At 52.8% G+C, this 14,834-nt stretch overlaps 2 protein-coding genes across 2 annotated transcripts; both read right to left on the bottom strand.

Moving 5' to 3' along the window:
- Positions 1-731: 731 nt before the first annotated feature.
- On the bottom strand, positions 732-5,398 carry LOC130029876 (glutathione S-transferase theta-2B-like). The gene is made up of 6 exons (XM_056120964.1): positions 5,274-5,398; positions 3,671-3,802; positions 2,885-2,972; positions 1,861-2,011; positions 1,600-1,773; positions 732-1,008 (listed from the first exon to the last, which is right to left on the bottom strand). The coding sequence occupies exons 1-6, from the start codon at positions 5,284-5,286 to the stop codon at positions 799-801; spliced, it is 768 nt and encodes a 255-aa protein (XP_055976939.1). The 5' UTR covers positions 5,287-5,398; the 3' UTR covers positions 732-798.
- A 1,994-nt stretch (positions 5,399-7,392) lies between these two features.
- On the bottom strand, positions 7,393-10,185 carry LOC130029764 (glutathione S-transferase theta-2B-like). Its single transcript, XM_056120793.1, has 5 exons — positions 10,043-10,185; positions 9,270-9,357; positions 8,238-8,388; positions 7,973-8,146; positions 7,393-7,673 (listed from the first exon to the last, which is right to left on the bottom strand). Exons 1-5 carry the CDS (start codon positions 10,152-10,154, stop codon positions 7,464-7,466), a joined length of 735 nt encoding a protein of 244 aa, XP_055976768.1. The 5' UTR covers positions 10,155-10,185; the 3' UTR covers positions 7,393-7,463.
- Between the last annotated feature and the right edge of the window lie 4,649 nt (positions 10,186-14,834).

The following is a 14,834-nucleotide window of genomic DNA, read 5'->3' on the forward strand; positions in this document are numbered from 1 at the left end:
TGAACTATCTCTCCTGCCCTAAGAGTTTTGATCCCAAGGACCCCATATTGTCCCCCAAGTCCTGCAAGGCATAATCCCCAAGCGCAGAGCCAGGAGTAAGCTCTCAGCTCTGCTGAGTGTGACCCAAAAAAATAAAAGACAAGACCAGTGATGGGCCATAGAAATAGTACAGGGATTAAGGCACTTGACCTGCACACAGCCAACCCCAGTTCAATCCCCAGCATGCATATGGTCCCCTGAGCACTACCAGGAGTGATTCCTATGCACAGAGGCAGAAATAGTGTGGCTAGAACCAAGATATAAATAAAAATTAGATATTAAATACTGATATTGGTCATTCTTCAGTTGGTTTATCTATCTCATAGTACTGAATTTAAGCTGCTTTTTAAGCTGCTCTTTATTTTTATTTACTTTTTTTGCTTTTTGGGTCACACGTGGCGATGGATGGGGGTTACTCCTGGCTCTGCACTCAGAAGTTACTCCTGGCGGTGCTCAGGGGACCATATGGGCAGCTGGGAATCGAACCCAGGTCGGCTGCATGTAAGGCAAATGCCCTACCCACTGTGCTATCTCTCCAGCCCCTAAGGTGCTCTTTAAACCTGTGCATTTTAGTCTTCCGTGGGTCACCTCTGAGAAGCAGCAAGTCAGCCATACAAAGGCCTGACTGCAGAGTTCCTCCTGGAGCCAGTTCACAGCAGCGAGATGAAAAAGACGCAAAGCACGCACACAAGAAACATAACATGGCATCTTTATTGCTACTCCCCCCGCCCCCAACCATCAGCTCTCATCCTCGACTCCTCAGGGGATCCGGGCAATACGAAGCAGCATATTTGGATAGAATTCTGGGGGAGGCGGTGGGATGGCTTTATTGGCGACCTGTTGCATGATGTTCGAGATGGGGCCATGGGCTTCCTGACACAGTTCAGCTCCCAGGAAGTTCTCCACTCGTTTATGCCATGCTTTCAGTTTCGGATGTCCTGCAAACAGGTCGTAGCCAACAGCCAAGGGCTACGAGAACAAGGATTATAAAAAAGAGTCACCAACTCCCCAACTCCCAGAGCCCTGGCCCAGTGCCAGGCCCTTTCCATTGTGATACCCACTGTGGCCCATGGCAGGACCCCAAAGCACCAGCTGAGACCCCATACTCAGAAGATAAGAATGAGGGAAAGGCGCAACATTAGGTTTTCTTTGTTTGGTTGGTTATTATGTTTGCTTGGCCATACACTGCTGTGCTTGGGGCTTGCTTTTGGCTTGCACTCAGGGATCACTTCTGGTGCGGCTGAGAGGACTATATGTGGTACCAGGGATCAAACTTGATCGGCCACTTGTGAGTCAAGCACGTTACAAGCTGTACTATCTCATGGCCCTGTGCTCAAGATCACTCCTGGAGAGCCCAGGAACATATAAGGTGCCAGAGATTAAATCCTGGTCAGCTATGTGTGAGACAAGCATCCTAGCCAGTGTACTATCTCTCTGACCTATCAGCACCAGTTCAACCAGAAACTTGTCTGATCTGAGCAAAGGGCTGGATTTCTTAGCATTTCTGGCATATAGGGGTTGGAAATAGGAAGGGCACAGTAGCCTGGGGCCATCTCACACCTGCGTCAGTTCTTCTAGTGCCATCAGGTCAGCCAGGGTCACCTCCTGGCTGGCAAGGAAAGCCTTGTTCCCCAGGAAGAAATCCTCAAGCTTCTGCAGCGCCTTATCCATGGCGGCTTTGTTGCGCTCCACTTTCTCCTCTGGTATCTGGAGCTCACTGAGGGGTATAATTGCCTGAGGGAGCAGAATTGGGGTTTTGGTCTTGGCCTCTGCCTCGACCCACAACACAGGCCATCAGCCACCTCCAGTGGTGCTTCTCACCTTCACCCACAGGGACACACCAAACGTGCCACGAATACAGTCACCATGCCAGCCCAGGTACTCATGGATGCGGGCTCGGATGGATGGGTCAGGTGGGTACCAGTGATCCGCTGTCTTGTATTTAGTGCTCAGGTAGATCAGGATGGCCACACTGCGGAGAAGAAGGAGCTCAGACCACCAAGGGCTCCCAGTGCCCCCCAGGCCCCCGGAGATTCTCTGCAGTTGATTCCTGCCTCACCTCCCACCCCAAGATCCCTGGGCACCTCCTCCCTCCCCCACGGCACCTCCCTGACTCCCTTGTCTCTGGTGTCATCTCTAGGGGAGACCTTCTGCTTAGCACTTTGAGCTCAGTTCTGGGCCAGGGATGTGGCTCAGTGGCCAAGTGACATCCTGGCATGTGTGAGAAACTGGGCAGGAACCCTGGTGCCACACAAAATCACCATCACCCAGACTCCTTGTCTCTGGATATCCCCACAGCTGCCCTAGGAAGCAGGACTCTGATGCCCTTGGCACAGGCACAAACTAAGGTGCAAACTGGTGCCATGCCTTGTCTCTGGCACTCAGAAGTGACTCCCGGCTCCCTTGGAACTCTGTATAGGGCTGGCACCCAGCATGTGCTCAGCCATCGCTCATGTCGAGATGCACAGGTGGGCACCACCGGGGGAACCATGTCCTCAGATCTAGCATGAGTGACCCTGACAGGACCCCAAGCCTCATGCTGGTAGTCGCCTTCCTGGTAGCTGGACTGGCCCAGGTCCAGCAAGCCCTTCCAGCTTGCATTCATTATACCTCTCCTGGACATGGCCAAACAGCCCCTGTCCTGGTTTCTATTGCTCTTGAGTCTGGGGATGGAGAGAACCCTGGGCTTCAGGAGACTGAGACAAGACCAGTGCAGAGACATGGTGTGTCACCCCTGGTTCCCATGGCTCTCTGCTGTCCACTGCCCCTCACCTTTGGCTCTCGCTGACTCACAGGGCCCATAGGGATGAGGCAGAGAGCCAGGGACACAAGGGGGTTAAAGTACCTTTCAGTCAAGATAAAGTCACCATCTTTGAGGGTGGGAACCCTCTGCAGGCTGTTGACCTGGGTGAAGTCCTTGGTCAGGTGCTGCCCTGAGGGGGAAAACAGAGACCTAAGGGCAGAGCCACACCTACCGGGTCCTCCTCCCAAGACCGGCCCAGGCTTTGCCTGTTTCCTGCTCCCTCCCCCAGCAGCCTGGGCTCAGGGGTGGCCTCCTGCCCTCCTGCAGCTGGACTTGAATTACAGCTCAGCCAGCTGCTGCAGGTGCACGAAGAGAAGTTCTTTAGCGGGAACTGCAGTGGCCAAGGGAAAGGAAGAGGGGAGGTTCCACCATTCCAGTTTCAATTTTGTAACAATGGTCTTGAACCCTGGCCAGGTTTGGGGTTTGTTTTCTCTCTCTCTCTCTCTCTCTCTCTCTCTCTCTCTCTCTCTCTCTCGTCGTTCAGGGCTGCTTTGTGTGTTCTGCGTGTGTGCTCAGCGCTGGAGGAAGCGGTGGGACAGGGACAGGGGCTGTTCACTCCAGGACTGCTGGAACAGGGCCGTCCCAGTTACAAAGCGACTTTGCTTATCCCCCCACGACCACCAATCTCCATCACTCCCACCCCCATCCCCCGCTCCACAGGCTGGGTGGCATTTGATTCCTTTTTAGAGAGAAAAGTGAGGTTTCAGAAAAGACCTGTGGCTTAACCAAGGCCACACAGCCGGAGATCCGCGGGGGCGGCTAGCTGGTGGTTCCGGGGGTTGAGCAAGAGCGGGGGGGGGGGGGGGGGGGGGGGCGTCCCGGTCGCACCTTTGAGCAGGTCCACGGTGCGCAGCTCGAAGGGGATGCCATTCTTCTTGGCGAAGATGTAGACGGCGCGGCAGGGCTGGGACAGCAGGTCCAGGTACAGCTCCAGACCCATGGCGGGGACCTCCACGAAGTCTGCGCAGGGCGGACCCGGTACTTCAGTGCGCGGGTCCCGCCCTCCTGGGACTGGAGCCAGTGGGGGGCCCGCCCCAGCTCGGCTGGCGTCCAGCTGGACGCTCGGCTCCGTCCGGCCCCTGCCCACCCCGTCGACCTTCGCTTGGACTGCCACTCCGGAACCTTCGCCCCTGCGTCCGGGAGGCGAGTGTCCCCTCGGCCGCGATGCTGCTGGCCGCGACGGGTGGGCTAAGTTTGAGCTCGCAGCTGCACCGCTTTGCCCCGGCACGGCGGGACGCGGGGCGGGGCCGCGCGGGGTGGGAGGAGGAGGGGGACGGCGGAGGGGGAGACCCGCCGGGAGAGGAGGAGGGCTTTGGGCGGGCATGCGCTGTCCTGCGTTTTCGGTGCCCACTGCCAGAGGACGTGCCTGGGCACAGGCCTCCCCCTGTCCCGCGTAGGGGTGGCCACGCGGGAGAGCTTGGGGGTTGCGTTTTTGGTTTGTTTCCTGCAGAAGCCGGTAGTGGCAGAGATCTCAGAGGTCGCCAACCAGAGGGCACTTTTGCAGATATGCCCAGGCTCAGCGGGGGCAGCAGCTGCGCAGTCAGAACTGTTCTCCGACAGAGTTGCTGCGGGGGGGCCAGAGGGCCGTGGGGACTCTCTGTTCGGTGGGCGAAGGCAGCTGACAGAATCTGGGGCTGGGGAAGGCTGACCCTCCACCGCCCCTCTTCTCCTCCCTTCTCATCTTCCCCCACTTCCTCATCCTTCAGGTACAAGCCTGGGCCCGGCTGTTGAAACTTGCTGCTGAATTATGCCAGCAAATCAGAATGCTTCCCAGGACTCCCTGAATTTTGAAATTGGAATTTAGGGAAGAGGAGGTCCTGCTCCTTCCCCAACACACCACACACACACACACACACACACACACACACACACACACACACCCCTGCACCAAGCAAGCAGTCAGCTGAGCCTGTTTGTGCTGAGGCTGAATGGGCCCAGAGCCTGCTCAGGGTTCAGCTTATTATCTGCCAAGCAATTAAGGTCAATCTGTTGAGTTGAATATTCAAAGACAGCCCACAGCTTTTCTTCAAAATACACGTTGTCAGTGACTCTAGGGTCCTGGAGGATAGCTCAGTAGCAAGTGAAATGCCTGCCCTGTAGTCTTGAGGAGGGGAGGGCTGGCACCACCCCCTTTGGGCAGTCTTGGGATCCCAGCACCCCAACAAAGTGTATGGTCAATCTTATACCTAATCATGCCTGCATTCTGGTCCACTGGCATAATTCACCAGCAAGTTTCAATAGCCAGAGGCCAACTCAGAGCCTGAAGGATGAGGGGGCGGGGAGGATGAGGAGGGAAGAGGAAGGGTGGTGGAAGGGCAGCCTTCTTCAGCGCTCCATCCTGTCAGCTGCCTTCCCCACTGCACAGAGGATCACCAGAGCCCCCTGCCCCTCCCCCCCCAGCAACTCGGCTAAGTTTTGACTGCAAACCTACCTCTGCCAGTCATCCAGTCACAGCAGCCTGGGGCATATCAGCAAAAGTGAGGACATTTCCCCCACCAGTTTCTCCCCCATTTCTCCCGCGCCCCCCCCCCCCCAGCCTCTGAGGGATACTGGTGGGACAACTGGTGGTGGAGAATGGACACTGGTGGAGGGATGGGTACTCGATCATTGTATGACTTGAACGTAAGCACGAAAGTTTGTGAATCAGTAACTGTATCTCATGGTGATTCATTAATCACTATCACTATCACGATCAGTCACTATCCTCCCATTGTTCATCGATTTGCTCGAGCAGGCCAGTAACATTGTGAAACTTGTTATTGTGTTTGGCATATCGAATACATCACGGGGAGCTTGCCAGGCTTTGCCGGGCTGGCGAGATACTCTCGGTAGCTTGCCAGGCTCTCCGAGAGGGGCGGAGGAATCTAACTTGGGTCGGCCATGTTGGCCGCTTGCAAGGCAAACGCCCTACCGCTGTGCTATCACTCCAGCCCAGTGATTCACTAATTAATTTATTAAAAGTGAGGACATTGGTGGATGTCAATACTGGTGAAGGGATGGGCATTGGTACATTGTGTATCTAAAAACTGTGCAACCCCCGGCGAGCAACCCAAATGAATGACCTCAACAAGCAGCCATGCCAATATAGACCAGAGTGTGTGACCTTGGTCACTGCAGCATTGGGGGAAGAAAATAGATAGGGGGATTTAATTTTTATGTTTTCATTTGGGAGCCATGCCCAGCAGTATTAAGGGCTCTGTGCTAAGGGACACGGGGGACTATATGGAGTGCCCGGCAAGAAACTCAGGTCATCCGTGTGCAAGGAAGGCACACTACCCACTGTACTTTTGCTCCAGCCCTGCCCGGGGAAGCTCTAGTATCCAGGCCACAGGGAGGAGTAGAAGAGGGGGGCATAAACTATAACCAGAAAGAGAAAATTGAAACAGAGGGAGAGGCCCCCAGCACTGGCCCACCCTCCCGCCTGCCTCAGACTGACGATGGTGGGGGCCTGGGGAGAGCTTAGGCAGCTCCTACACCAAGTCTGCATGCAGGAGGCCCAGGCCCCCATCCCCAGCACTGCCGGACTCCCTAACACACTCAGCAGGGATACCCACAGCCGATGCCAGCGTGGCCCCGAGACCAAACCAGAGCAACAAAGGTGGGGGCAGCAGAGAGACCCCCATCTGAGTCTGCTGTGTCCTGACCCCTCTCACAGATCCTCTGCTGCAACCTGGCAGGGGGGTGGGGAAGGGCTGTGGCAGGACCCACGTGGTCATCCCTCACTTGAAGCCTACACACCCGCCATAGCTCGGAGTTGCAGAATGCTCATAGATGGAGACGGACTTAGGAAACGGACAGACACATGTCTGGCACGCAACAGGGGCTCTAATCCCTGCCAAGAGTGATCTCTGAGCACAGAGCCAAGAGTAAGCTCAGAACACTGCTGGGTGAGGTCCAAAAAGCAAAACAAAACCACCAGTGATGGTCCTTAGAGATAGGTCAGGGATTAAGGCACTTGATCGTACACAGCTGACCCCAGATTGATCCCCAGTGCCATATATGGTTCCCCAAGCACACAAGGCAGGAATAGTTGGGCCCAGACTCTCATTCTTCAGTTAGTTTACCAACTCATGGTACTGATTTTTTTCTTATAACTTTTTATTTATTTATTTTTTAATTTTTATTAGTGAAACACCATGAGGTACAGTTGTAGACTTAGAAATTTTCGTGCTTGGGTTTCAGTTATACAATGATCGAATACCCATCCCTTCACCAGTGCCCATTTTCCACCACCAATGCTCCCAGTAACCCACCCACTCCCCCATTCCCCCATCCCACTCCACCCCTGTGGCAGGGCATTCCCTTTTGTTTTCTCTCTCCTTTTGGGTGCTGTGGTTTGCAAAAGAGACATTGAGTGGCAATCATGTTCGGTTTATAGTCCACTTTCAGCATGCATCTCTCATCTCATGGTACTGATTTTAATCTGCCCTTTAAATCTGCCGTCTCAGTCTTCCATGAGTCAACCCTGTGGTCCCCAAGGCATGGTCAGCCACACCAGTTCCTCCTGGAACCAGTTACAAAGGACAGCAGACAGACTAAAAGGACACCAATTCAAGAAACAGAATGTGTCTTTATTGCTAGTCTTCTGGGAAGCTGGCCCCCCGCCATCCTCTCCCACCCCTCAGGGGATCCTAGCAATGCGAAGCCTCAAGTAAGTATAGAATTCTGGGGGAGGTGGTGGGATGGTTGTAGTGGAGGCCACATGTTGGATGTTCAAGATGGGGCCATGGGCTTCCCGACACAGTTCAGCACCCAGGAAATTCTCCACTCGATTACGCCATGCTGCCATTTTTTTATGTCCTGCAAACAGGTCATAGCCCATAGCCAAAGGCTAGGGAAACAAGGATTAAAAATATATATATATGTGTGTGTATATGGGCTACCTTGTCCCAAACTCCAGGAGCTCCAGCATAGTGTCAGGCCCTTTCCCCAAACCCCTGGAGCCCGTGGCAGGACCCAAGAGCACCAGCTGAGACCCCATCCTCAGGAGCCAAGCGTAAGCCCAGGGCTTCAGCACCAGTTCAGCCAGAAGCTTGCACTGACCCAAGCAAAGGACTGACTTTCTCAGCATTTCCAGCACTCAGGGGGTGTAAGTAGGAAGGGCACAACAGCCGGGGGGGCAGCTCATACCTGCATCAGTTCCTGTAGCGCCAGCAGGTCAGCCAGGGTCACCTCCTGGCTGGCGAGGAAAGCCTTGTTCCCCAGGAAGTAGTCCTCGAGCTTCTGCAGTGCCTTGTCCATAAGGACTTTGTTGTGCTCCACTTTCTCCTCTGGAATTTGGAGCCCGCTGATGGGTGCTATCACCTGAGGGAGCAAAAGTGGGCCGGGCTTTGGTCTTGGCCTCTGCCTCCACCCACCGCCAAGGCCATCAGCCACCTCTGATGGGGCTTCTCACCTTCACCCACAGGGGCACACCAAACGTGCCACGAATACAGTCAGCATGCCAGCCCAGGTACTCATGGATGCGGGCTCGGATGGATGGGTCAGGTGGGTACCAGTGATTTGCTGTCTTGTATTTAGTGCTCAGGTAGATCATGATGGCCACACTGCGGAGAAGAAGGAGCTCAGACCACCAGGGGCTCCCAGCACCCCCCCCGGCCCCTGGAGATTCTCTGCAGTTGAGGCCTTTCCTCCCGCCTCACCTCCCACCCCAAGATCCCTGGGCACCTCCTCTCCCCCGCCCCTGTGCCTCCCTGACTCCCCGGATTTCTGTCTCTGGTGTCATCTCTAGGGGAGACCTTCTGCTTGGCACTTTAAGAAGCTCAGATCTGGGCCAGGGATGTGGCTCGGCAGACGAGTGATAGCCTGGCATGTATGAGAACCTGGGCAGGATCCCTGGTGCCACACAAAATCACCACCACCCAAACTCCTTGTCTCTGGATATCTCCACAGCCACCCTAGGAAGCAGGGACTCCGATGCCCTTGGCACAGGCACAAGCTAAGGGTCACATTGGTGTCATGCCTTGTCTCTGGCACTCAAAAGTGGCTCCTGGCTCCCTTGGAACTCTGCATAGGGCTGGCACCCAGCATGTGATTAGTCATCGCTCATGTCGAGATGCACAGGTGGGCACGGGGGGGGGGGGGGGGGGAGGCGTGTTCTCAGATCTAGCATGAGTGACCCTGACAGATCCCCAAGCCTCATGCAGGTAGCTGCCTGCCTGGTGGCTGGACTGGCCCAGGTCCAGCAGAGCCCTTCCAGTTGCATTCATCATCACCCTGTCCTGGCTGCTGTTGTTCTCTTCATCTGGAAATGAAGAGAACACTGGGCTTCAGAAGACTGAGACAACACCAGTGCAGAGACATGGTGTGTCACCCCTGGTTCCCCTAAGGCTCTCTGCTATCCATTGCCCCTCAACTGTAGCGCTCACTGACTCACAGGGCCCACAGGGATGAGGTGGAGAGTCAGGGGCACAAGGGGTTAAAGTACCTTTCACTCAGGACAAAGTCACCATCTTTGAGAACAGGAATCCTCTGCAGCATGCTCATATCAGTGAAGTCCTTGCTCACCGTGTATCCTGAAGAGGAAGCCAGAGACCTACAGGGTAAAGCTACACCTGCTGGATCCTCCTCCCGGGGTAGGGCTGGCCCAGGCTCGGCCTGTTTCCTTCTCCCTCCCCACCTTCCCAGTCTGGGTTCAGGGGTGTCCTCTGGCCCTCCAGCAGTACAGTGGAGTCAGCGGCTGCAGGTGGACAAAGATTATTTCCTTTGAGCTGGAACTCAGCTGGAACTATACCATTGAGCTAGGAGGGGAGGTTCCATCATTCAGAACCAGTTCCCACAAAAATGTGTCCTAACCTCATGGTTCTCTCCCTCTCCCTCTCTCTCTCTCTCTCTCTCTCTCTCTTTGGGGGAAGCAGTTGGAGAGGGAAGGTCACCCCCCAAGATGTTGGGAGACCAGAGTGTCAGGGATAGAACCCTGGTCTCCTAGTTGTAAAGCAACTACAGTGCCATTTGATCTCCCTGCCTGACCATAAATTCCCACCCCCTGCCTGACCATAAATTCCCAACTCCCATTCCATGGACTGGTTGGCATTTGATTCCTTTTTAGAGAGAAAAGCAAAATTCGGAGAAGGCCTATGGCTTATCCAAGAACACACAGCGGGGCACTTGTGAGGAGGGTTGTGAGGCTGCATTGTTTAGGGGAGGCTCTGGGTTTTGGGGGAGAACTTCAGCTCCCGGGGAGGGGCATCCTGGTCCCACCTTTGAGGAAGTTCACGTCGCGCATCTCGAAGGGGATGCCATTCTTCTTGGCGAAGATGTAGACGGCACGGCAGGGCTGGGACAGCAGGTCCAGGTACAGCTCCAGACCCATGGCAAGGCAATGGGATGCACAGGGACACTCAGGGAGGGCCAGGGATTTAAAAGCGCAGGTCCTGCCCTCTGGGACAGCATCCCTGAGCCCCGCCCCACCTTGGCCACTGTTCAACAGGATGCAGCCCGGTTCAGCTTGGCTCCAGCAATTTTTATTTGTTTGATTTTTAGTTTCTAAGTCACTCCTGGCAATGCTCAAGGCATACTCCTGGCTCTGCGTTCAGGGATCACAACTGGTGGTACACAGGGGACTGGATGTGGTGCAGAGGATCGAACCTCATTCAGTCGCAGGCAAGGCATGTAGACCCCTCACTCCAACAATTCTTGGGGGCTATGCCAAAAGATTCTTGGTTCCACTAGGTCCTGGGGTCCCTCCCCCATGACTTTTGCTCAGACTGCCACCCTGCACCCCCCGTCCTTTGACCCCACCCAGAGACGAGTTTCCACCCAGCTGAGATGCTGCAGGCCACACAAGCTATGTTCACACTCAAAGTACATTGGGAGATACAGATCAAAACCACAATGAGATATCATCTCACACCACAGAGACTGGCCCACATCCAAAAGAACAAAAGCAACCAGTGTTGGCATGGATGTGGTGAGAAAGGGACCCTCCTTCACTGCTGGTGGGAATTCCGACTGGTTCAGCCCTTTTGGAAAACAGTATGGTCGATTCTCAAAAAATTAGAAATTGAGCTCCCATTTGACCCAGCAATACCACTCCTGGGAATATATCCCAGAGAGGCAAAAAAGTATAGTCGAAATGACATCTGCACTTGTTTGTTCATTGCAACACTCTACAACAGCCAGAATCTGGAAAAAACCTGAATGCCCGAGAACAGATGACTGATTAAAGAAACTTTGGTACATCTACGTGGGTTCCGGGGCCGAGATCTCCAAGTCTACTCGGATTGGAGTCAAGCATCCTCCACCCAGATCCTCCAAATTCCAGTAGGCGGGGGTCACACCCACCAACTGGCCCCCTGGTGCCGTGTAATCCCATCAGCAGCCAAGACTCTGAGACTATAAAAACCAGATCCCAGAACCGCGTGGCTGCATTTGCGGCTGCGCGACATCTTATTATGTCATCTCATTCCTACTTTGACAAACGGGCAGGCTACCGAATGTAACCTGCCCACACGGCAGAGTCTGGCAAACTCCCCGTGGCGTACCCAATATGCCAAATACCAGTAACAGTGATGGGTCTCATTCTCCTAAAGAGCCTTGAATATAACCTCAGGGCCAGGATGAAGGAGACGTTGCTGGGGCCTGCTCGAGGCAATCGACAAATAACAGGATGATTTGTGATTTGTGATTGTGGTACATCTACACAATGGAGTACTATGTAGCTGTTAGAAAAGATGAAGTCATGAAATTTACATACAAGTGGTACTCCATAGAAAGGATCATGCTAAGTGAAATGAGTCAGAAAGAGAGGGACAGACATAGAAAGATTGCATTCATCTGGGGAACTTTGTAAGGTCCCTTAGGACCCTGAGGGTGATCCCAGAGTTAAAACTCTACTAATTAGTAACTCTCCCTTTCCTGCTCCTTCCCTAGCAGAGCTTTAGAGTGAAACCATTCCTTATTGGGATGTAAATTCTGAAACCATTTGTTGACTCTTCCTTGCTGGGATGCAAATTCTGAAACCATTTGTTGACTCTTCCCTGTTGGAATGTAAATTCGGAAGGAAACCATTTATTGGGCCTCTGTTAGGAGCTTTTCCCCTTATCCACCTCCGCCTGAATGCAGGAGTCATGAGCTGCAAATCAAAGGGAGCCAGATGATAACCAAATGTCCGAGTTACCAGATGCCCACTAGCCACAATGCCTATGTATGTAAATGCTGATCTTTGAATCTATAGGCTAAGGAGTGATGTACTTTTAAATGGATTAATTAAGAAAGTATATGTTGTTACAAATCTATTGATTATGAAATGCCTGGGCTTTGCTGTAACGGCCAGTGAAGGCCTATATAAGATCCCCTTTGAAGAAGTTCGGGGTCTTGCCTCACCTATCTGACCTGTGTGTCTGTGTAGGCGGCTCGACCCTGGCTAGCCAGTCTTACAATAAACCTTGCTTGCTGTTTGCAGTCTCTGGAGTCTCTTTGTCGTTAAAGGGAGATCATGATCCACATCCTAACAAACATAAAGTAACAAAATAGGAGATTAACACCCAAGAGTGGCCAAAATTAGTACCAGGAGTTTTGCTCCATGGCTTGGAGGCCAGCCACACATGCTAGGGGAAAGGGGAGCTCAGATAGAGAAGGGAGAACCAAATAAAGGGTGTTGGGAGGATCCTCCCAGGATGGGAGAAGCATGCTGAAAGTAGACTATAGACCAAACGTGATTGCCACTCAATGCCTCTTTTGCAAAACACAGCACCCAAAAGGAGAGAGAGAACAAAAGGAAATGCCCTGCCACAGAGGCAGGGTGGGGTGAGGGGATGGGGGGTGGGAGGGATACTGGGACCTGTGGTGGTGGAAAATGGGAGCTGGTGGAAGGATGGGTATTTTATCACTGTATAATTGAAACCCAAGCACAAAAATTTGTAAGTCTACAACTGTACCTCATGGTGTTTCACTAATAAAAATTTTTTTAAAAAGTGCACTGTTTGCCCTGGCACTGCACTAAGGAGCACACAGCTGGGCGCTGGGGGACATGCGGATAGAGGGGGTTGCGGGGAGAGAAGGAAGGCTTTGGGCAGGCATGCGCTGTCCTGTTTTTGTAGTGCCCACTGCCAGAGGACCCGCCTGGGCACAGACCCACTGGCTTGCAAAGCCCATGCAGAGTGCTCTTGTCTGGGGCTTGGGGGGTTGGAGGGTTTCCTGCAGAAGGGCATCCAGCAGGTGGTGGCAGGAATCTCAGAGTTCCCCTAACCATATGGCACTTTTGCAGATATCCCCAAGGTGCTACAAATGGACGGCTTGGCTGAGACATGTTTATTGTCAGAAAACTAGGCGCGTGCACACACACACACACACACACACACACACACACACACACACACACATCAGCTGTATCCTGTCCCAGAGCCAGTGTCTTCAGCCGTGCCCCAGGCACACCTCAGCAAAATGGCTGAGGTTGAATGGGCCCAGAGCCTCCTCAGGGTTCAGCTTATTAGTGGCTAGGCAATTAAGGCCAGATCTATGAGTTCAGGATCCAAAGACAGCCCAGTTTTTCTTCAAGATGCCCATCACGGGAGACCCTTGGTGGCTGGGGGACAGCTCAGTGGCAAGTGAAATGTCTGCCCTACATCTTGAGGGTGGGGAGGGGGCTGTTCCTGGCACCACCCCCACTTGGCAGTCTTGGGGATCCTAGTACCCCAACAAAGTGTGTGATCAACCATATACCTAACTAAAACTACAACTCCCAGCGAGCACTACAAGCAGAGTGTGTGTCCGCGAAAGCACCTATGCCAGCACAGCCCAGGGGGTGCCACCTCGCTCACTGCAGCAACGGGGGGGGGGGGGGATAGGAAGGGCATTTTTTTCTTTATCATTTAATTTTTTTTATTTTATAAGTAGTTCACAATATTTTATTACATTTAATATTCAACTGCCCACTCGAGCAAATCAATGAACAATGGGAGGACAGTGCAGTGCTAAGATAATCGGATAAAACACAACAATAATATTCAAACACCAATCCCATCACCATTACACCTTCCCACCACCAAATTTAGGATGTTTTCATCCCAAGCTCCAATCCTTTCCCAAAGCACAACTGAAATAATATATTTTGTATTGTCTGTTATGAAAAACTGCTGAAAATGCTACAAAAAGTATCCATAAAGGAAACAGTGGGAAGATTGTTCTATTTTGGCAGGGGCCAGTAAGACATTCTTTTTTTTTGGAGGGGGGCTACACCCAGTGATGCTCAGGGGTTATTCCTGGTTCTGCACTCAGGAATTACTCCTGGCGGTGCTTGGGGATGCCGGGAATCGAACCCAGATAGGCTGTGTGCAAGGCAAATGCCCTACCTGCTGTATTATCTCTCTAGCCCCTATGACATTCTTTAGGATATCACTAACATGTCAAAAGTTGAATGATGTGAGCTTTTGTATATGTATCTGAAAATATGTATATATGCATATATATATATATTTCCCTCTATGATGTGTTGCCTACTATTTGAATCCCATCAAATGTGGTACTTATGGAGAGTGGGTAGGGAGTGTCTTATGATGTGTCACGTGGCCATGAATGCAACTGCAAGGCCCAGGAATACGTCCACTCATACGTGAGGCTCAGCCCGAGTGTGTGGGGAGCGGCCTTGAGTGTGGCGGCGGTTGGGTTCTGGGGGTTTTCAGCTGCCGAGGCTGGACCCCTTGGGGTGGGGACGACTCTCACTCGCCCCCCTCTGAGGCGCCCCGAGTGAAACAGCCTGGCACAGAGTCCGGTGGCATGGCAATTGCAGGCGTCATGTTATGATTTGTTTTGGATTTTTTTTCTTCTTATATTTATTTATTGAATCACTGTGGGGAAAAGTTACTAAGCTTTCAGGTTTAAGTCTCAGTCATACAATGATCAAACACCTCTCCCTTTACCAGTACTCATTTTCCACCACCAAGAACCCCAATATACCTCCTTCCCACCCCTCCCAATGCCTGTGAGGCAGATGATTTCCACTTAACTCTTTTCTACATTGATTACATTCATAATTTTGACAAAAGATGCACCA

The sequence above is a fragment of the Sorex fumeus genome, unplaced genomic scaffold, assembly GCF_029834395.1.
Source record: "Sorex fumeus unplaced genomic scaffold, SorFum_2.1 ptg000043l, whole genome shotgun sequence".
Classification (NCBI taxonomy): Eukaryota; Metazoa; Chordata; class Mammalia; order Eulipotyphla; family Soricidae; genus Sorex; species Sorex fumeus.